Source organism: Coregonus lavaretus (genome assembly GCF_964263955.1).
Source record: "Coregonus lavaretus genome assembly, chromosome: 38".
NCBI classification, from domain to species: domain Eukaryota; kingdom Metazoa; phylum Chordata; class Actinopteri; order Salmoniformes; family Salmonidae; genus Coregonus; species Coregonus lavaretus.
This window is the reverse complement of record NC_140025.1, coordinates 7,162,146-7,185,005: the sequence shown is the minus strand read 5'-3', so window position 1 is coordinate 7,185,005 and position 22,860 is coordinate 7,162,146. Positions and strand designations below refer to the sequence as shown.

Genomic DNA, 22,860 nt, shown 5'->3' with positions numbered 1-22,860 from the left:
TTTGCCAATGACCATCTGGATGATCCAGAGGAGGAATGGGAGAAGGTCATGTGGTCTGATGAGACAAAAATAGAGCTTTTTGGTCTAAACTCCACTCGCCATGTTTGGAGGAAGAAGAAGGATGAATACAACCCCAAGAACACCATCCCAACCGTGAAGCATGGAGGTGGAAACATCATTCTTTGGGGATGCTTTTCTGCAAATGGGACAGGACGACTGCACCGTATTGAGGGGAGGATGGATGGCGCCATGTATCGCGAGATCTTGGCCAACAACCTCCTTCCCTCAGTAAGAGCATTGAAGATGGGTCGTGGCTGGGTCTTCCAGCATGACAACGACCCGAAACACACAGCCAGGGCAACTAAGGAGTGGCTCCGTAAGAAGCATCTCAAGGTCCTGGAGTGGCCTAGCCAGTCTCCAGACCTGACCCCAATAGAAAATCTTTGGAGGGAGCTGAAAGTCCGTATTGCCCAGTGACAGCCCCGAAACCTGAAGGATCTGGATTAGGTCTGTATGGAGGAGTGGGCCAAAATCCCTGCTGCAGTGTGTGCAAACCTGGTCAAGACCTACAGGAAACGTATGATCTCTGTAATTGCAAACAATGCTTTAGTCCAGGTCTGGGAGGAGATCCCTCAGGAGACCATCCGCCACCTCATCAGGAGCATGCCCAGGCGTTGTAGGGAGGTCATACAGGCACGTGGAGGCCACACACACTACTGAGCCTCATTTTGACTTGTTTTAAGGACATTACATCAAAGATGGATCAGCCTGTAGTGTGGTTTTCCACTTTAATTTTGAGTGTGACTCCAAATCCAGACCTCCATGGGTTGATAAATTTGATTTCCATTGATCATTTTTGTGTGATTTTGTTGTCAGCACATTCAACTATGTAAAGAAAAAAGTATTTAATAAGATTATTTCATTCATTCAGATCTAGGATGTGTTATTTTAGTGTTCCCTTTATTTTTTTGAGCAGTGTATATATGGGGGCTACAACCATTCCAGCTCTGCAGATTTTGCTGCGAAGAGACAGAATCATTAGATCATTTGTTTTGGTACTGTCCATATGTAGCTTGTTTTTGGGTCACAGGTCCAGGAATGGCTGAAGAATTCCAACATTTACCTGGAGCCAACTCTGCAGATAGCACTACTGGGTCATTAGAAAAGTCATAGTCAAATCGATCAATAATATAATAATACTTTTAGCAAAAATGTTTATTTAATTTAAAAATCTGTAGAAACTATGAAAATAGAAAGGTTTAGAACTTTTGTGAAACATCACAGCAGTTGAAAAATATGGCAAATAGAAATCCAATATGGATGGTGTTGATAGATGGGAGGGGTTGAGTGGAGCTGAAGGGTGGGACTGATACCATAACTAATATAAAATATACTGTGTCCGTAAAATGTATATAGGTTCAGAACTTGTGTGAAACAGTTACAAATATATGGCAAATAGAATTCAAACTGGATGGTCTTCAGAAATAGATGGAAGGGGTTGACGGTAGCAGAAGGATAGTAGTAAAAACAAACAAAAGATAACAATTGTAAAATAGATTGTGTCTGTAAAATGTATATAGTATATACAAGCTGGAGTCAAGGAAAAGCAGCCAACAAGTGCTCAGCATATGTGGGAACTCCTTCAAGACTGTTGGAAAAGTATTCCAGGTGAAGCTCATTGAGAGAATGCCAAGAGTGTGCAAAGCTGTCATCAAGGCAAAGGGTGGCTACTTTGAAGAATCTCAAATATAAAATATATTTTGATTTGTTTAACACTTCTTTGGTTACTACATGATTCCATGTGTTATTTCATAGTTTTGTTGTCTTCAATATTAATCTACAATGTAGAAAATAGTAAAAATAAAGAAAAACCCTTGAATGAGTAGGTGTGTCCAAACTTTTGACTGGTACTGTGTGTGTATGTATGTATGTATGTATGTATGTATGTATGTATGTATGTATGTATGTATGTATGTATGTATGTATGTATGTATGTATGTATGTATGTATGTATGTATGTATGTATGTATGTATGTATGTATGTATGTATGTATGTATGTATGTATATATATATATATATATATATATATATATATATATATATATATATATATATATATATATATATATATATATACATACACACACACACACACACACAAAACAATATATGGGGGATTGAAAATGATGCAGACAATTACATTGATGGAAGCTACAATCTGCAATATTAAAGCTGGTCTACCCCTAACGAAAACATACACATTTAAAGTAAGACATGTCAACAAACTGTGCTTTTTTTAGAGACAAAAATCACTACTGCTACATTGTAAACTGAAAAACATGACATTTTCAAAAAAGAAATAAAAAGTATTCTTTATTATCTTGATAAAAAAAATACAATGCATCTTCATATATGGCTTAAGGCATCCAACTCACGGATTGGAGATTGCGCACTGCTGTCAATGACAAGAACATTGTCTATAGTGCTAGTGACGTTGGTTCAGTCTCTTGTACAGGCACCCTATCAGTTTCACCATGCACCATCTTCTCTTCTGATGACTTCTCCAATGTCTGCAAAGCACAGTAAGCAAAGAGCAATATTTAGAAACAAATAATCCCAACAATGTGTTCAAAACATTAAGAACACCTTCCTAATATTGAGTTGTGCAAACACCCCCAGCAGCTTTGCAGTTCTTGACAAAAAACAGTGCGCCTGGCACCTACTACCATACCCCGTTCAAATGCACTTAAATATTTTGTCTTACCCATTCACCCTATGAATGGCACACATACACAATCCATGTATCAATTGTCTCAAGGCTTAAAATCCTTCTTTAACCTGTCTTCTCCCCTTCATTTACACTGATTGAAGAGTATTTAACAAGTGACATCAATAAAGGATCATAGCTTTCACCTGGTCAGTTGTCATGGAAAGAGAAGGTGTTCATAATATTTTGTACACTCAGTGTATATTAGTAATACCCAATGATGTACGCCTGCCTATACATGTGGATATGTCTATGGTAATACCATACAGAACATCATTCACATTATTTCAGAAGAGAATGGTGAGTTGCCACAAAACATTGCCACTACCGACAGGATCACTGCGCACAACATACACAATCATCATGTGTTGAGGGTACATGCACATTGACCAGGCAGGCAAACAAAAGCACAATAAAGCACAGTGGTGTTAAAAACATATGAAAGAGATGGCAAAGGGAAATTGGGGTAAAAAAAAAAAACACTGGATCTGCAATTTACCAATTGATGTAGAATCTGAATCATCCCATTAACGCATGTAAGGTGCTGTGGTTGGCATTTAAACACAAGGACAGAGGACTTACTGACTGTATACCCATAAACATAGATCATTTCCCAATATCCATAATGTAGTTTACGAAAGTTCAAATCAGGAAGGCTGGTTAATGATTGTTTGACAACCATCCACCACCAGCTATAATAACTTTAAACGCCCGTCATTGGAACTCCTTTCGCCTAGCATGGGGGGTTTCAATGCCAGCTGCCCAGCAAAGGGTTACCCATCATCAGCATCTGGCTCCGAGGAGCATGGTGTCATGAAGGGGTTTCTGTGAGAAGTACAGGAGGGGGTGTGTTACCCCATGTGGCGTTTTACCCCAAGTTATCCTAACAGGTAGGCCTACATTATATTCACTGTGTTTATGCAATTTTCTGGGGACATAAAATGTATCAATACATGCTAACTAGTTAAAATATCACATTTGGGATCTAGCTAAGGATTAAGCCCATGGTAAAAGCAGATAGGAAACCCCATGCATTAGCCTATGTATTTATAGCCATTATGCTGCATCAGTTGGGCTACAGGTGATAATGCGTATTGCTAATAGCATACCTGATAATATGGACCATGCATAGGCTATATGCATGGTCCAATATGTTAAAATAATTTTACCAATATGTTATTGGGCTCATTTCTGTAGGTGGAAATTCTATTTTAGATTTTAATTCATTTTGGAGTAGAATGTCCTTTTTAGAAGTCACCAGCTTAACTTAGTCCTTCTACATACAATTTCTCAGGGGGGGACCCCGGAACCCCACCCTAAGCGACATTTTCCTCCACTGCTAGAGGCAGGTCCCCTCTGTGGCTTGCAGCTCTGAAGTGTCAAATTATGTTTGGTTCTACTTTCAAGGATTTGTTGTGCAGCTTGCGGCCGAGACCACTTGCTGGAGTGACCTCCGGTATACAATTCCAGTGTAGAGGCTAAAAACCTAGAATGACAAGCTGCTTTTGATAAGCCCCCAGGTTCATAAGGGAACACCTTTGCATCCATAACTCAGTCGAGATCAACACAAACCACTTACATTATTCCCTTGTGTAGTTGTTGAGGGCTGCCTCTTGGCCAGCTGCTCAGCCTCCCAGTCAGTAGCCACCTTAGATTCAGACGTCACGTCCCTCTCATTGGGTTTGGCTTTAGCTGGAGAGGGTTTAGCTTCTTGTGAGTCATTTCCTTCAGTTGTGGCCCCAGCTACAACTGGTTCTTGCTGAATCTCTTCCTGGACGTTGCTAAACAGCCGGTCGTCGTTCCTCAGGGTCTCCACGTATCTGGGAGGGGAGCATTGAGGGGCGTCCCCCCCTGCCTGTGGGTCGTGGTTTGTCCCTCTCAGATGGGCCTTGGGCTCGGGCTTGTCCACGGCTGGAGGAGGGGGGTCCCTGGGCCTGCCGATGCGCAGCAGTCTTGTAATGCCGGGCCGGATGGCTGCCTGGCAGCTACAGTACATAAACACCTGAGGAAGATGGAGGAATATACTGCTTCAGTGACATTCAGGAAACTGGCTAAAACTGGAAACAGTTAGTATGACTGCTGTGTGATAGTCAGGGATGGGTTAAATTCCATTCCATTTCAATACAGAAGTAAATAGAAATTCTCAATCAAGAATTGAAAAGGGCCATTTAGTTTCTTAAGGATTTTTCAACACCAATTCTCTTTCTGAATTGTTTGAATTGAAATGGAATTTACCCAAGCCCTTGTGACAGTGTTTCAAGTGTGTGTGTGTGTACCAGGATGGAAAGCACGATGATGAAGAGCACAGGGATCTGCAGGGTGACCGGTAGGTCCTTGAGGGCAACGAGGAACTCACTGATCCTCTGGCCAAAGTGCTTCTGAGTTTCCGTGAAGAAGTTGGTGATGGTCATAGTGATTTCCTTCAGAGACAGAGATATAATAATACACTATCACACTGCGTCCCATTGGAAATAGGCTAAATGTTACACAGGTTATTGGTCGTCAACAGGGTTAGGGTCAATCCATTTCAGTGCAGTCAATGCAGGAAGGATTCACTCTCATTGTTTCCTTTATTTGGACAGGTAGAACTAGAGACGGATACAGAGAGATGGGATGCATTTAAGGGTTGGAGTTGGGGTTTGAACCCTAGTCTCCGGTAGGGACAGTTTATGTGCCTAGAGCATTACCGCTAGACCAAAGGCTTTGCACTTACTTCCTGTATGGACTGAATTGAAATAGAATTGTTCCCAACCCCGGTTGTCAACTACAGGTTACCTTAGTTGGGGGTACGAGAAGGATTGGGTTGACCATGAGGACTTCGTAGTACATCTTACAGAGATCGTGCTGGAGAGTCATGGCACCTCTGTACCAATCTGGGGTAAAGGCAGGAAGGAGTCCACTAAAGTCTTTCTAAAACTAGCCGCCGAAATTGTCGCAACCCCTATTACTAGCCTGTTCAACCTCTCTTTCGTAACGTCTGAGATCCCCAGAGATTGGAAAGCTGCCGCGGTCATCCCCCTCTTCAAAGGGGGTGACACTCTAGATCCAAACTGTTACAGACCCATATCCATCCTGCCCTGCCTTTCAAACATTTTTGAAAGCCAAGTTAACAAAACAGATCACCGACCATTTCGAATCCCACCGTACCTTCTCCGCTATGCAATCCGGTTTCCGAGCTGGTCATGGGTGCACTTCAGCCACGCTCAAGGTCCTAAACGATATTATAACCGCGATCGATAATAGACAGTACTGTGCAGCCGTTTTCATTGACCTGGCCAAGGCTTTCGACTCTGTCAACCACCGCATTCTTATTGGCAGACTAAATAGCCTTGGTTTCTCAAATGACTGCCTCGCCTGGTTCACCAACTACTTCTCAGATAGAGTTCAATGTGTCAAATCGGAGGGCCTGTTGTCTGGACCTATGGCAGTCTCTATGGGGGTGCCACAGGGTTCAATTCTTGGGCAGACTCTTTTCTCTGTGTATATCAATGACGTCGCTCTTGCTGCTGGTGACTCTCAGATCCACCTCTACGCAGACGACACCATTTTGTATACATCTGGCCCTTCATTGGACACTGTGTTAACAAACTTCCAAACGAGCTTCAATGCCATACAACACTCCTTCAGTAGCCTCCAACTGCTCTTAAACACTAGTAAAACTAAATGCATGCTCTTCAACCGAACGCTGCTTGCACCCGCCCACCCGACTAGAATCACTACTCTCGACGGGTCTGACCTAGAGTATGTGGACAACTACAAATATCTAGGTGTCTGGTTAGACTGTAAACTCTCCTTCCAGACTCACATTAAGAATCTCCAATCCAAAGTTAAATCTAGAATCGGTTTCCTATTTCGCAACAAAGCCTCCTTCACTCATGCTGCCAAACATGCCCTCGTAAAACTGACTATCCTACCGATCCTTGACTTCGGCGATGTCATTTACAAAATAGCCTCCAACACTCTACTCAGCAAATTGGATGTAGTCTATCACAGTGCCATCCGTTTTGTCTCCAAAGCCCCATATACTACCCACCACTGTGACCTGTACGCTCTTGTTGGCTGGTCCTCACTACATATTCGTCGCCAAACCCACTGGCTCCAGGCCATCTATAAATCACTGCTAGGCAAATCCCCGCCTTATCTTAGCTCATTGGTCACCATAGCAACACCCACCCGTAGTATGCGCTCCAGCAGGTATATCTCACTGGTCATCCCCAAAGCCAACATCTCCTTTGGCCGCCATTCCTTCCAGTTCTCTGCTGCCAATGACTGGAACAAATTGCAAAAATCTCTGAAGCTGGAGACACTTATCTCCCTCACTAACTTTAAGCATCAGTTGTCAGAGCACCTTACCGATCACTGCACCTGTACACAGCCCATCTGAAATTAGCCCGCCCAACTACCTCATCCCTATATTGTTATTTATTTTGCTCATTTGTACCCCAGTATCTCTATTTGCACATCATCTCTTGCACATCTATCATTCCAGTGTTAATACTAATTGTAATTATTTTGCACTATAGCCTATTTATTGCCTTACCTCCATAACTTGCTACATTTGCACACACTGTATATATATTTATTTCTGTTGTATTTTTTACTTTGTTTTGTTTTACCCCATATGTAACTCTGTGTTGTTGTTTTTATCGCACTGCTTTGCTTTATCTTGGCCAGGTCGCAGTTGTAAATGAGAACTTGTTCTCAACTGGTTTACCTGGTTAAATAAAGGTGAAAAAAATTAAAATATATATATACAGTGGGGAGAACAAGTATTTGATACACTGCCAATTTTGCTGGTTTTCCTACTTACAAAGCATGTAGAGGTCTGTAATTTTTATCATAGGTACACTTCAACTGTGAGAGACGGAATCTAAAACAAAAATCCAGAAAATCACATTGTAGGATTTTTAAGTAATTAATTTGCATTTTATTGCATGACATAAGTATTTGATCACCTACCAACCAGTAAGAATTCCGGCTCTCACAGACCTGTTAGTTTTTCTTTAAGAAGCCCTCCTGTTCTCCACTCATTACCTGTATTAACTGCACCTGTTTGAACTCGTTACCTGTATAAAAGACACCTGTCCACACACTCAATCAAACAGACTCCAACCTCTCCACAATGGCCAAGACCAGACAGCTGTGTAAGGACATCAGGGATAAAATTGTAGACCTGCACAAGGCTGGGATGGGCTACAGGACAATAGGCAAGCAGCTTGGTGAGAAGGCAACAACTGTTGGCGCAATTATTAGAAAATGGAAGAAGTTCAAGATCACGGTCAATCACCCTCGGTCTGGGGCTCCATGCAAGATCTCACCTCGTGGGGCATCAATGATCATGAGGAAGGTGATGGATCAGCCCAGAACTACACGGCAGGACCTGGTCAATGACCTGAAGAGAGCTGGGACCACAGTCTCAAAGAAAACCATTCGTAACACACTACGCCGTCATGGATTAAAATCCTGCAGCGCACGCAAGGTCCCCTTGCTCAAGCCAGCGCATGTCCAGGCCCGTCTGAAGTTTGCCAATGACCATCTGGATGATCCAGAGTAGGAATGGGAGGTCATGTGGTCTGATGAGACAAAAATATAGCTTTTTGGTCTAAACTCCACTCGCCGTGTTTGGATGAAGAAGAAGGATGAGTACAACCCCAAGAACACCATCCCAACCGTGAAGCATGGAGGTGGAAACATCATTCTTTGGGGATGCTTTTCTGCAAAGGGGACAGGACGACTGCACCGTATTGAGGGGAGGATGGATGGGGCCATGTATCGCGAGATCTTGGCCAACAACCTCCTTCCCTCAGTAAGAGCATTGAAGATGGGTCGTGGCTGGGTCTTCCAGCATGACAACGACCCGAAACACACAGCCAGGGCAACTAAGGAGTGGCTCCGTAAGAAGCATCTCAAGGTCCTGGAGTGGCCTAGCCAGTCTCCAGACCTGAACCCAATAGAACATCTTTGGAGGGAGCTGAAAGTCCATATTGCCCAGCGACAGCCCCGAAACCTGAAGGATCTGGAGAAGGTCTGTATGGAGGAGTGGGCCAAAATCCCTGCTGCAGTGTGTGCAAACCTGGTCAAGACTTACAGGAAACGTATGATCTCTGTAATTGCAAACAAAGGTTTCTGTGCCAAATATTAAGTTCTGCTTTTCTGATGTATCAAATACTTATGTCATGCAATAAAATGCAAATTAATTACTTAAAAATCATACAATGTGATTTTCTGGATTTTTGTTTTAGATTCCGTCTCTCACAGTTGAAGTGTACCTATGATAAAAATTACAGACCTCTACATGCTTTGTAAGTAGGAAAACCTGCAAAATCGGCAGTGTATCAAATACTTGTTCTCCCCACTGTATGTGTATATATATATATATATACACATATATATATATATATATATATATATATATATATATATCTCGTGTGTTCGCAGGTGGGAAGAGTTAGCCAAATTATTTTGTCAATTAGCTTCAGCTGGCTGGTGTGCAACCGTGGCAAATTTGCTTTGACTTTGGATAGCCCATCTCTGGGACAATATTTGTTGCACATCTTTTAGTTGTCTCATTAAATGCTTCCAATATTTGTATACGAATTTCTACAATTTATAGATGGTTTGAGGTTAAGTCGTAAAAATGTGGAGCTATTGACCTTTTAAAATATTGTCCCAGGTACATTGTGTAATTTACTGATGGTCCCCAACTAGCCACATAGGGATATTGGATGTCAAACCAAATTGACATTCGATCAGGTCGCATGCAGCTGCGCTCCAAATTACTTGGGTACTGTCAGCTGTGGGCAGGATTATAATAAACCCAACCCACGGAAAACTGTTACGGTACCCTTCATTCCGTGATATTCCATTCTTTCCTATAATTGCAAATCTGTTTTGGACGAGAATGACTTTATGACTAAATGTATCCTATTTACACTTTGTAGTCAATGATGACACTAGAATATATGTTTCTGGCTCATATTGATGCCACATAGGCCATTTTCAAAATGAGAAGTTGCTTTTTAGGGGCAGTCGCTCCTTAAATAATTGCAATGACAATGAGAACTATTCCTGGCGTTATAATGCCAACGAGTGGTGTCAGTTCTGTTTGTCTTGAGTGTCCAGTAAATGACTGTGCTCTGAATCAGAGTGGTTTAGTCATATCGATGAACACAGAAATGTGCAAGTTAGCTTCATACGCATCTCAGTCAGTCAGTGGAGCAGATCGGACTCGCCTCCTCAAGCAAAGATCAGACACATGCCAGCCAGCACCATTGAGAGCAGTTTTGTTTTTATATGTCCTGTAGATTGTGTGTAGGCTAGTCCTATCTTATGCGTTACAGTATGAACTTCTAAGTCCAGAAAATAAGTTCCCTCACAGAAAAAGAAAAGTTATTTTAATCCCGTGTAGCCTACTTTACAAACTATCAATCATCAATTCCTTTAGGCAAACCACATGTGGTGTGTACGGTTGTAAATCCACTTCATTTTGAGCATCACAGTCCCCTCTGCTACAAATTATCACCTTCATGACTGTGTCGATCTCCACACCAAAGGTGTCCTCAAAGTGCCATCTCGAGGCCTCGAATTCTTGTGGTTTGAGATCCACCAGGATCTGGCTGAGGGCATCGTCCAGAGCCCCCATTCTACAGCTGTCCATTCCCTCCAGAAGCGTCCAGATCTCTGCCAACGCTTGCCGAGACAGTCTTACTTTGGCGTCGTAGTAGAGATCATTCTGGAAATCACTGGGCTAGTGGTTGGAAAGAAATAGAAAATAAATAGTACAAAGTATAGGCATTTGGCATCTACAGATAGCATATTACATCACAAGGTGGTAACTAGGGTTGGGCGATGTCAACCTTTATCCTATCGTGATTATGTACTCAAAACTTTGTGGTATAGGATGGTATCGCCCCCTATTATAAATACCTCCGCTACAACCACATACTACAACTGGACGAATCATGACAAAAGATAATGTTGAAAGCCTGGGCAGAGGCTAAGTGGAGGCAAATCTTTTCTAATCTTTCTGGTAGAGCGTCAGCATTGCCTCATCTTCCTTTCTTAACGGGCATATTGTTTGTTCCATCTCTCATAAAGCTGTGATTGAGAATAGCCTAAGCCTAGGCTATAGACTAAATTTCATTCTTGTTCTTTTTGAATGCGGCACATTTTGGACAACTTCTTAGGCTATTAAAATATTTGGGAAATAGGCTACTGGTGATAACTTTAACTTGTCTTGACGCTTTTATGATAGGCCTAGCTGGGCAGGTTATTGGCCATTTTGGATTTCAACCTCTCATGTTTTTTGTTTTTTCCAGACAGCACAAATCATTTATTTTTTAACCCCCTAGAGTCGATGTCCGCATGGAAATCTAATTAGCATAATACAAAATCCCAATCAAAATCCGTCTGTTTAATAACCTAGAGATGTTTTTTTGCATGGGCTGTGTCTCAAACAACGGCATCCGCTCATGACGGCCTTCCGCATCTGCAGTGGAAGGTGGCAAAGCTAAAGCAGTATTTGTCAGACCAGGAGACCGAAAATCAGTCTTCTCACAAAAACATCTGCGTCTGAACGGTTTGGGCTGCACATATTAATGTGACCCCTCTATGGAAAGATGAGACTCTCACGAACAGGATGGTGTTCTCCGTTTTGGTATAGGGGTAATTCCACGTCTCTCAGATATAGGACCGACACTTCAAAACATACTTATTTTTTATGTATTTTTTGACATGTATGAATCTGTTATTCAATGCGTTTCTATGGGCTAATAGAAGTTACAAATTTGTTTAGGTGCTACTGTACGGTATGGTAATGTTCATGGTAGAGTTCAAATTTGATTATATTATCATTGTAGTCCCATCCTCCACCACAGAGTTCTTGTAAATTACATTTGTTTGTTGCAAGTCAAGTTTCTGTTTGCATGTCCTGATTCGTCACTCTTCCTCCCAAAGTGTGCACTAGTTCAGTGTTCCTCATTCTTGGCCCAGAAGGGCAGCAGTGTGTAAATTGTCATCCCTACCTGTGCTATAACACCTATTAAAACTACAATAAGACCATACTTGGATAAATTGAGTGAATTAATGGTTGGGTGTGACAACATGCACTAAACCGGAGTATACAGATATCATGAACAATAAAAAAAACTGTCATTGAATTGTGACTAGTGCACTGATCATTAGTTGTACATTGATAATCTGTGTTAGGTTTCCACCCATTTTAACCTTTTTGATAATTAATTTTGTGCTCCTTTTTCACAGGCGGTTCAGGGCTGATGACCTGTCTCCATAGCTGAGAGAAGCCGAGAAGGAATATCACTTTGTCCCCAATACTACTACAAATATTTCTAACTGTACTGATGAGAAATAGGAAGGCAGACTTATCCATTGTTGCTGAACTGTGTTCAGTCAAGTTTACAGTGACAATTTGTTACCAGCCATATGTCCATATGTTCAGCCATATGTTAAGGTATTCTGCAAATAGAATTACAATACAGAAATGTTCTTGCCCTTTAGTGAAGTTCTGCCAATCTTATGTTGGAAACCATTATCAAGGAAAACGAGTCAAACACTTTGTGGAAATTGTAACCGGTTTCTTGAACACGAACGAGGACAATAATAACTGTTACCTGTAGGACAGTGTCTCTATCACAGGTCTCCAGGTGTACAGTAAGGGGTATATCCTTAATAAAATAATTTGTGATGGTTAATTGTGCAGACTGATTGCTACGTCATGACAAATCCATTAACTAATTAAAAACGTATCTGCTTTATGCCTCTGCATTTTCCAGTCGACACTAGCAAGGAAAAACTTGTGTATATGCAATAATGCCCATGTCTTGCAGCTTTAACAGTATTGAGTCAAGAAACAGCTTTGTCGACTGTCTCACCAAGGGCTAACTCAAAGAATGTTACGGCAAGGTTATGTCCATCTACTCTGTCTCTTCAAATTTGACAAATACACAACATGGAGTTATTGTTACTGGCAATATATACACTACATCACCAAAAGTATGTGGACACATGCTTATCGAACATCTCATTCCAAAATCATGGGCATTAATATAGAGTTGGTCCCCCCCTTTGCTGCTATTACAGCCTCCACTCTTCTGGGAAGGCTTTCCACTAGATGTTGGAACACTGCTGCAGAGACTTGCCTCCATTCAGCAACAAGAGCATTAGTGAGGTCGGCGTTCCAATTCATCCTAAAGGTGTTCGATGGGGTTGAGGTCAGGGCTCTGTGGAGGCCAGTCAAGTTCTTCCACACCGACCTCGACAAACCATTTCTGTATGGACCTCGCTTTGTGCACGGGGCTTTGTCATGCTGAAACAGGAAAGGGCCTTCCCCAAACTGTTGCCACAAAGTTGGAAGCACAGAATCGTCTAGAATGTCATTGTATGCTGTAGAGTTAAGATTTCCCTTCACTGGAACTAAAGGGGCCTAGCCCGAACCATGGGAAAAAATTGCCCTCCTCCACCAAATGTTATGTTTGAATAGTTGACGCTATTCATTGGAGCAGGTAGCGTTCTCCTGGCATCCACCAAACCCAGATTCGTCCATCGGACTGCCAGATGGTGAAGCGTGATTCATCACTCCAGAGAACGCGTTTCCACTGCTCCAGAGTCCAATGTCGGTGAGCTTTACACCACTTCTAAATATTATTGTTATTCCAGGTGACTACCTCATGAAGCTGGGTGAGAGAATGCCAAGAGTGTGCAAAGCTGTCATCAAGGCAAAGGGTGGCTACTTTGAAGAATCTAAAATATATTTTGGTTACTACATGATTCCATATGTGTTATTTCATAGTTTTGATGTCTTCACTATTATTCTACAATGTAGAAAACAGTAAAAATAAAGGAAAATCCTGGAATGAGTAGGTGTCCAAACGTATGACTGGTACTGTAAGTATTCAGACCCTTTGCTATAAGACTCGAAATTGAGCTCAGGTGCATCCCGTTTCCATTGATCATCCTTAAATGTTTCTACAACTTGATTGGTGTCCACCTGTGGTAAATTAAACTGATTGGACATGATTTGGAAAGGCACACACCTGTCTATATAAAGGTCCCACAGTTGACAGTGCACGTCAGAGCAAAAACCAAGCCATTAGGTCGAAATAATTGTCCGTAGAGCTCTGAGACAGGATTGTGTTGAGGCACAGATCTGGGGAAGGGTAGCAAACATTTTTGCAGCATTGAAGGTCCCCAAGAACACAGTGGCCTCCATCATTCTTAAATGGAAGAAGCTTGGAACCACCAAGACTCTTCCTAGAGCTGGCCGCCCGGCCAAACTGAGCAATCGGGGGAGAAGGGCCTTTGTCAGGGAGGTATAGTTCCTCTGTGGAGATGGGAGAACCTTCCAGAAGGACAAACATCTCTGTAGAGTGGCCAGACGGAAGACACTCAGTAAAAGGCACATGACAGCCTGCTTGGGGTTTGCCAAAAGGCACCTAAAGGACTCTGACCACAAGATTCTTTGGTCTGATGAAACCAACATTGAACTCTTTGGGCTGAATGCAAACAGTCACATCTGGAGGAAACCTGGCACCATCCCTACGGTGAAGCATGGTGATAGCAGCATCATGCTGTGGGGATGTTTTTAGCGGCAGGGACTGGGAAACTAGTCAGGATCGAGGAAAAATGAACGTAGCAAAGTACAAAAGAGATCCTTGATGAAAACCTGCTCCAGAGCGCTCAGGACCTCAGACTGGGGCGAAGGTTCACCTTCCAACAGGACAACGACCCTAAGCACACAGCCAAGACAACGCAGGAGTGGCTTCGGGACAAGTGTCTGAATGTCTTTGAGTGGCCCAGTCAGAGCCCAGGCTTGAACCCGATCGAACATCTCTGGAGACCTGAAAATAGCTGTGCAGCTACGCTCCCCATCCAACTTGACAGAGCTTGAGAGGATCTGCAGAGAAGAATGGGAGAAACTCCCCAAATACAGGTGTGCCAAGCTTGTAGCGTCATACCCAAGAAGACTCAAGGCTGTAATCACTGCCAAAGGTGCTTCAACAAAGTACTGAGTAAAGGGTCTGAATACTTATGTAAATGTGAAATTTCAGTTTTTCTAAAAACCTGTTTTTGCTTTGTCATTATGGGGTATTGTGTGTAGATGGATGAGGGGAAAATGTTATTTAATCCATTTTAGAATAAGGCTGCAACGTAACAAAGTGTGGAAAAAGTAAAAGGGGTCTGAATACTTTCCAGAATGCACTGTAAATTTATGTTTACAAAAGGTTGGTTTTGGCTTTGGTTATGTTGCACTGCAGCTATCTAGAAATGACCACAGTAATTTGTGTGAATCAACTTGCTAGCTAGCTTCTTAGCCTGTTAGTTAGCAGTACAGTATGAAGATGGGCAGAAACCGCTTCTCCAATAGAAATCCACGATCACACTTCTAGGCAATACCATGGCGACATTGGCTAGCTAAGCTCATGCGCAGGAACACGTCAGTGTCACTTTCATAAGGTTGGAGTAATAACATGTTCAACTACTTAAGACATTGGCTCTAATCCAGGTTGTGCCTTAAGATTTTCCACTTTCTTTTCACAATTTGTCCTTTTCCACTCTCATTGGCTGTGTTCGAGAGCATGAAAAAAACAGTGATGTATTGTGGGAAAATTGTGACTGACTGATCTACAAATAATAATGAGTTGTTATTTATGATGCAAGGTGACTTGTAGATCAGTCAGTCGGCAGTTGCCTGCACTGTCGGCTGCAATATCAAGCCCATAGACTTCTCAAACCCCGGACTGCTTCGCAAGCGTTCCCATAAGTCTTGCGATGTTGGCCTCTGGGTTTAGAAACTGTAGTTAGATGCTGAAGATATTAGTTCAGGCGATACATTCGACACATCTAACTTCTGGAATTAGCAATTCAAGCTACTTTATACAGTAAAAAAAATAGTTGCTAGCAAGTTATCCGGGTGCACGGTAGCCTATCTAACATACCTACATGTAGCTAGGATGTAAACAAACTGGATCATTGGGTGAGGCTGACCTGTCACTCCAAAACCGGTTGACCAATAGACGCATCATCTTAGGCTCCCTCTTAACCCCACCTACATGGAATGAATGTGCCAAAACTTAGCAACTGCAAAAACTAGGCAGTGAAAACAAAATTCAAATAACATACCCAAAGATAGGAAAAATTGCAGGCAAAGAGGGACCCGTTTCACTGAATATATATATTTTAGCATTCATTTACAATTAATTTGTTCTTGCCTTTCAAAATGATTTCCTTGCAATATTATTTATTTTGCTCTCAGTACTTGTGATTTTATTGCTTTCAATATCATTAATTTTGTTTGCAATACTAAGGATTTTGTTCTCGAATTCAAAAGGCTTGCTTGATATTAAAGGCTGAAGACTAATTCCATTCTTCTTCCTCCACACGGCGATGTTCGGACATCTTTGTCTGGTGTAAAAGGAGGCTATTGCAAACATCATCACAAATGTACACGTGGTTAAAACGCTGATTGTTTTGCTCCAATGCAATGTGTCCTCCCGAGTGGCGCAGTGGTCTAAAGCACTGCATTGCAGTGCTAGCTGTGCCACTAGAGATCCTGGTTCGAATCTAGGCTCTGTCGTAGCTGGCCGCGACCGGGAGACCCATGGGGCGGCGCACAATTGGCCCAGCGTCGTCCAGGGAGGGGGGAGGGAATGGCCGGCAGGGATGTAGCTCAGTTGGTAGAGCATGGCATTTGCAAATATTGTATGCACTAACTGTAAGTCGCTCTGGATAAGAGCGTCTGCTAAATGACGTAAATGTAAATGTAGACTGTGCCCTGCTTGTGCTACTGCAATATCCTTAGTTAGCCTATAACAGACAGAAGGTTGTAGCCTACATCACAAATTAGCTTACAAATATATTTCTTTTCGGAATATTCGTTTCAAATAGCTGCAGGGTTTTTATTTCTGTTATTCAGAAATATGAGGCAGAGACGTAGGCTACATCATCAAGGCGATCAAATTGGTTGAGAGTTCAGAAGAGGGTGAGTAAAGAGAGAAATGTGAAGGGAGGGAGAGGTTGAGCAGCAGCTATGTAAAAACATTTGGTGGGTGTAAAATAACATGCGCAGAATGTGAATCGGATCGATCAGCTCTGGGGAAAAAGATCCAGGGGGGCCTGCGGGATGGTTACATACTGATCCGCAGCCCCGGCCTTTACATAAAGAGCATTAGGGCATCGATTGTTAGTGTTCATACCAGATGAGACAATGCCAAAACATACCAGGCCAAATTTTTCAATCTCCTTCAGAAGCTTGGTGAGAAATTGCTTGAACACAGCGTTGCATGACGGCAGCTGTGAAACCTGTGTAAAGAAAAATTAAATAAAAATCAGGAAAGTGACATATCACCTTCTCGCCATTCTGTCATAAGCATTTAAGAGATGGCCAGAATAATGTGTATTCGACATGTTTGTTTGTATTTTCAACTTCAACTAGCCGGTGCCCCTGCACATTGACTCTGCACCGGTACCCCCCTGTATATATAGCCTCCCTACTGTTCTTTTATTTTACTTCTGCTCTTTTTTTCTCAACACTTTTTTGTTTTATTCTACTTTTTTTATAAAAAATAAATGTACTGTTGGTTAAGGGCTGTAAGTAAGCATTTCACTGTAATGTCTGCACCTGTTGTATTCGGCGCATGTGGCCAATAAAATTTGATTTGATTTGATTTTGTTCAAATAGCTTGCTGCTGCAATAGGAAACATGACAAAGAAAACAAAACAAGGCTACATTAAACATGTTGTCCCCCACGAATGTTGCGGCGCCCCCCTTTGGGCCATTTAGTGATAAAAATTCATGCTCAAAACAGGACAGGAGATATGCTTCTTCAAAGTGTGGGATTTCAGTTGATTACTATAGCGGCCCCCTTGGGCCAGTCAGGGTAATTTTGTCAAAATCGGCACAGTGGTGTCTGAGATATCACTTGGGTTAGTTAGAATCATATCCCTGAGCATGTGTGCCAAATTTCAGCACTCTGAGTCAACAGATCTGCTGTCTCGACTTCTGAAAGCTCGGCTATGAAAAGCCAATTGACATTTATTTACTCCTGAGGTGCTGACCTGTTGCACCCTCTTTAACCACATTATTATTTGACCCTGCTGGTCATCTATGAACATCTTGAAGAACGATCTGGTCTTAATGGCCATGTACTCTTATAATCTTCACCTAGCACAGTCAGAAGAGGAATGGCCACACCTCGGAAAGGGAAAACCTAGTCAGTTGCACAACTGAATGCATTGAACTGAAATGTGTCTTCTGCATTTAAAAGGTGCACTACGCAGAAAATCGCTCTGCCATTTCCCAGTTGGTAAAATTCTAATAGTTCGCTTCATTTCAGTTTGTGACAAAACAAGCAAGTCTAGTGTAGATAATCATTGTACCATTAAAAACAGTGTGAAATATATTTCCCATAACCAAAAATATTGTATTTTCAGCTGTTTGAAGCTGGTGTACAAATCCGAAAGTAAAAGAGCAAAAAACAAAACTTAAGTGCGCATACAACATACCGTTTCTTAGATTTGCTTTCAATGAGAATGGCCGATCTATAGACCCCTTCCTGTGTTTACAAACATTGCAACACGAGGGCGATGCACGCACGTTGGTGGCATAACAAGGGGGAGTTCTTATAGAACGCCAGCAAAAAAAAGCCTATTTTTAACATGCTGCTTATTAGTGCCTTTCACACTACTTTTGGATTATAATAAGATGAAGGCTCCTGCTTAATATAATGTTTGTGTCATCGAAAATCAACTGCATTATACTTACACTTCAACCAGTAAAATGGCTCTTTGGCTAGCTTTTGCTACAGCCTATATCAATGAACGTTAGCATTCTAGCTAACAACTGCTGCATCCAAAATAGTTATTTTGCAAAGATCACAACCAAATATAATCTTAGCGACTGTTCAATCGATAATAAAAACATTGTAAGCGTATGACAATCACCAAAACATTATTTTGATTAGAAGTAATAAAAACTTAAATCTAGGCTATGTTGAATGGGCGCAGATGGCGATGGCTTTCTTACTGCCGCCAAGAGTCGCGCGCATCTGTGCGTGACGTCAGTGTTTCACGTACTGGAAAAGGGTCTATAACACACATTTCTATGTGAATTTGTCCATGTCACCTAAAAAGTTACATATTGCAGGCTTTAACATTATTTTACCCATTGGTCAAAATATGCGTTTTTGATTGGATACCCTAAACAATAAGATAAAAAAGGGGGGTAGATCAGCTTAAATATTGCAGATAGATTGTAGCTTCCATCAATGTAATTATCAGCATAATTTTCAAACCCCCATATTTCTTTGTAAATATATTTATAAACAGTACCAGTCAAAAGTTGACACACCTACTCATTCCAGGGTTTTTCTTTATTTTTACTATTTTCTACATTGTAAAATAATAGTTAAGACATCAAAACTATGAAATAACACATGAAATCATGTAGGAACCCAAAAAAAAAAAAAAGTGTTAAACAAATCAAAATATATTTTAGATTCTTCAAAGTAGCCACCCTTTGCCTTGATGACAGCTTTGCACACTCTTGGCATTCTCTCAACCAGCTTCACCTGGAATGCTTTTCCAACAGTCTTGAAGGAGTTCCCACATGCTGAGCACTTGTTGGCTGCTTTTCTTTCACTCTGCGGTCCAACTCATCTCCATTGGGTTGAGGTTGGGTGATTGTGGAGGCCAGGTCATCTGATGCAGCACTCCATCACTCTCCTTCTTGGTCAAATAGCCCGTACACTGCCTGAGGTGTGTTTTGGGTCATTGTCCTGTTGAAAAACAAATGATAGTCCCATTAAGCACAAACCAGATGGGATGGCGTATCGCTGCAGAACGCTGTGGTAGTCATGCTGGTTAAGTGTGCCTTGAATTCTAAATAAATCAGCAAAGCACCCCAACACCATCACACCTCCTCCTCCATGCTTCACGGTGGGAACCACACATGCGGAGATCATCCGTTCACCTACTCTGCGTCTCACAAAGACACAGCGGTTGGAACCAAAAATCTCAAATTTGGACTCATTAGACCAAAGGACAGATTTCCACCGGTCTAAATGTCCATTGCTCATGTTTCTTGGCCCAAGCAAGTCTCTTCTTCTTATTGGTGTCCTTTAGTAGTGGTTTCTTTGCAGCAATTCGACCACGAAGGCCTGATTCACGCAGTCTCCTCTGAACAGTTGATGTTGAGATGTGTCTGTTACTTGAACTCTGTGAAGCATTTATTTGGGCTGCAATCTGAGGTGCAGTTAACTCTTAATGAACGTATCCTCTGCAGCAGAGGTAAGTGGGTCTTCCTTTCCTGTGGCGGTCCTCATGAGAGCCAGTTTCATCATAGCGCTTGATGGTTTTTGCGCCTGAAATGTTCAAAGTTCTTGAAATGTTCCGTATTGACTGACCTTCATGTCTGAAAGTAATGATGGCCTGTTGTTTCTCTTTGCTTATTAGAGCTGTTCTTCATTGAGAAGGAAATAAATTCTACAAATACATTTTTGACAAAGCACACCTGTTAATTGAAATGCATCCAGGTGACTACCTCATGAAGCTGGTTGAGAGAATGCCAAGAGTGTGCAAAGCTGTCATCAAGGCAAAGGGTGGCTACGTTGAATAATTTTTAAATATAAAATATGTTGACTTGTTTAACACTTTTTGGGTAACTACAGGATTCCACGTGTTATTTCATAGTTTTGATGTCCTCACCATTATTCTACAATGTTGAAAATAGTAAAAATAAAGAAAAACCCTGGAATGAGTAGGTGTGTCCAAACTTTTGACTGGTACAGTACATATACATATTTTTAAAAAATATATTTCCTTTTTTATTTTCTGCTAACCTTCCCACCCCTCCCCTAATATGAGTAAACTAATGAACAACAGTTAGGCTTTTACTTCCAACAATAAGATAATAATTTCAATTTATGGCACCGAGTCAAGGCACGGAAACATGCATTGCATAGCTGCTTGTACTGTACCTCAGCAGGCTTTCTCATGGTCTTTGTGCTTGCGTCGTAGTTCAAAATATCATAGGGATCAATCCATTCTTCATCGTCCATCTGCCCTTGAGCAACGAGCAACAGGCTGCATACAGCAGCAGTGATGATGCACGTCGTGACAGCACTTGTTGACATCTTCTTCGTTTTAAGACGGCTAGCTAGCTAACGTTACTACTATGACATTTGAGGCTACTCTAGCTAACAAGCTATGCTACAGAGAACTTTGTCCTCATAAACCAGAAACACATCGCAATAACGTCAAGCTGTGATCTGTCTTTGGCGATGTTCTTCTTCCTCTTCTTTGGTATAATGGCGTTCGCAACAATTATATATGCATTCCGCCACCTACTGCGCAGGTGGATAATAAAGATCCCAAATGGGAAAAAATGCGGGGTAAAAAGATAAATAATAATAAATAATACTCTATATACACACTGAACAAAAATATAAACTCAACATGTAACAACTTCAAAAGATTTTACTTGATCAGAATACTAGTGAGTATGTGACCCCCATTTGCCTCATGCAGCGTGAAATCTCCTTTGCATTGAGTTGATCCGGTTGTTGATTGTGGCCTGTGGAATGTTGTCCCACTCCTCTTCAATGGCTGTGCGAAGTTGCTGGATATCGGCAGGAACAGGAACAAGTTGTTGTACACGTTGATCCAGAGCATCCAAACAGGCTCAATGGGTGACATGTCTGGTGAGTATGCAGGCCGTGGAATAACTGGGACATTTTCAGCTTCCAGGAATTGTGTACAGATCCTTGCTACATTGGGCAGTGCATTATCATGCTGTAACATGAGATGATGGTGGCGGATGAATGGCACGACAATGGGCCGCAGGATCTCGTGACGGTATCTCTGTGCATTCATGTTGCCATCGATAAAATGCAGTTGTGTTCGTTGTCCATAGCTTATGACTGCCCATACCATAACCCCACTGCCACCATCGGGCATTCTGTTCGCAAACTTGACGTCAGCAAACCACTCGCCCACATGACGCTATACACGCTGTCTGCCGTCTGGTACAGTTGAAATCGGGATTCATCCATGAAGAGCACACTTCTCCAGTGTGCCACTGGCCATCGAAGGTGAGCGTTTGCCCACTGAAGTCAGTTACGACAGCGAACTGCAGTCAGGTCAAGACCCTGGTGAGAACGAGGAGCACGCAGATGCTCTGAGCAGCTTCCCTGAGACGGTTTCTGACAGTTTGTGCAGATATTCTTCAGTTGTGCAAACCCACAGTTTCATCAGTTGTCCAGGTGGCTGGTCTCAGACAATCCCGCAGGTGAAGAAGCTGGATGTGGAGGTCCTGGGCTGGCGTGGTTACACGTGGTCAGCGGTTGTGAGGCTGGTTGGACATACTGTCAAATTCTCTAAAACGGTTTATGGTAGAGAAATTAACATTACATTTTCTGGCAATAGCTCTGGTGGATATTTTTGCAGTCAGCATGCCAATTGCACGCTCTCTCAAAACTTGAGACATCTGTGGCATTGTGTTGTGTGACAAAACTGCTAATTTTAGAGTGGCCTTTATTTTTCCCCAGCACAGGGTGCACCTGTGTAATTATCATGCTGTTTAATCAGCTTCTTGATATGCCACACCTGTCAGGTGGATGGATAATCTTGGCAAAGGAGAAATGCTCACTAACATGGATGTAAACAAATTTGTGCACAACATTTCAGAAATAAGCTTTTTGTGCATATGGAACATTTCTGGGATCTTTTATTTCAGGTCATGAAACATGGGATCAACACTTTACATGTTGCGTTTATAGTTTTGTTAAGTAGGCCTATATATTTTTAAAAAATCCATAACTATCAATAACGACATTTAAATTAAACTAAAATCAGACTACTTTTCTGTTCTAATTAGGTCCCTACTCAGAAGGATCCTGTGAGGTCGGGACATTTTCTGGCAACAGAAGTCCTTGCAAGTAGCAGTGCTTCTGCCGTGAAGTCTTGGAGGCAAGGGCACAGTCATCATGCAAAAATTCCCAGTCATCATGCTAGGTAAGGGATCCTTTTAAAATATGTTTAAGTGATTGATAAGACTGAACTAGATCAATTAATTAAATAA

The 22,860-nt window shown here is 41.9% G+C and overlaps 1 protein-coding gene across 2 annotated transcripts; it reads right to left on the bottom strand.

The window, feature by feature from the left end:
- Nucleotides 1-2,357: 2,357 nt before the first annotated feature.
- LOC311112406 (chloride channel CLIC-like protein 1) lies at nucleotides 2,358-21,074 on the bottom strand. 2 transcript variants are annotated; one of them, XM_084155515.1, is made up of 6 exons: nucleotides 20,759-21,074; nucleotides 17,004-17,084; nucleotides 10,291-10,515; nucleotides 5,045-5,188; nucleotides 4,348-4,770; nucleotides 2,358-2,571 (listed from the first exon to the last, which is right to left on the bottom strand). In XM_084155515.1, the coding sequence occupies exons 1-6, from the start codon at nucleotides 20,912-20,914 to the stop codon at nucleotides 2,479-2,481; spliced, it is 1,122 nt and encodes a 373-aa protein (XP_084011641.1). In that variant the 5' UTR covers nucleotides 20,915-21,074; the 3' UTR covers nucleotides 2,358-2,478. The 2 variants fall into 2 exon arrangements, with proteins under 2 accessions (XP_084011641.1, XP_084011642.1); XM_084155516.1 differs by lacking the exon at nucleotides 17,004-17,084 and having other exon boundaries at nucleotides 20,759-21,044.
- Nucleotides 21,075-22,860: the final 1,786 nt, after the last annotated feature.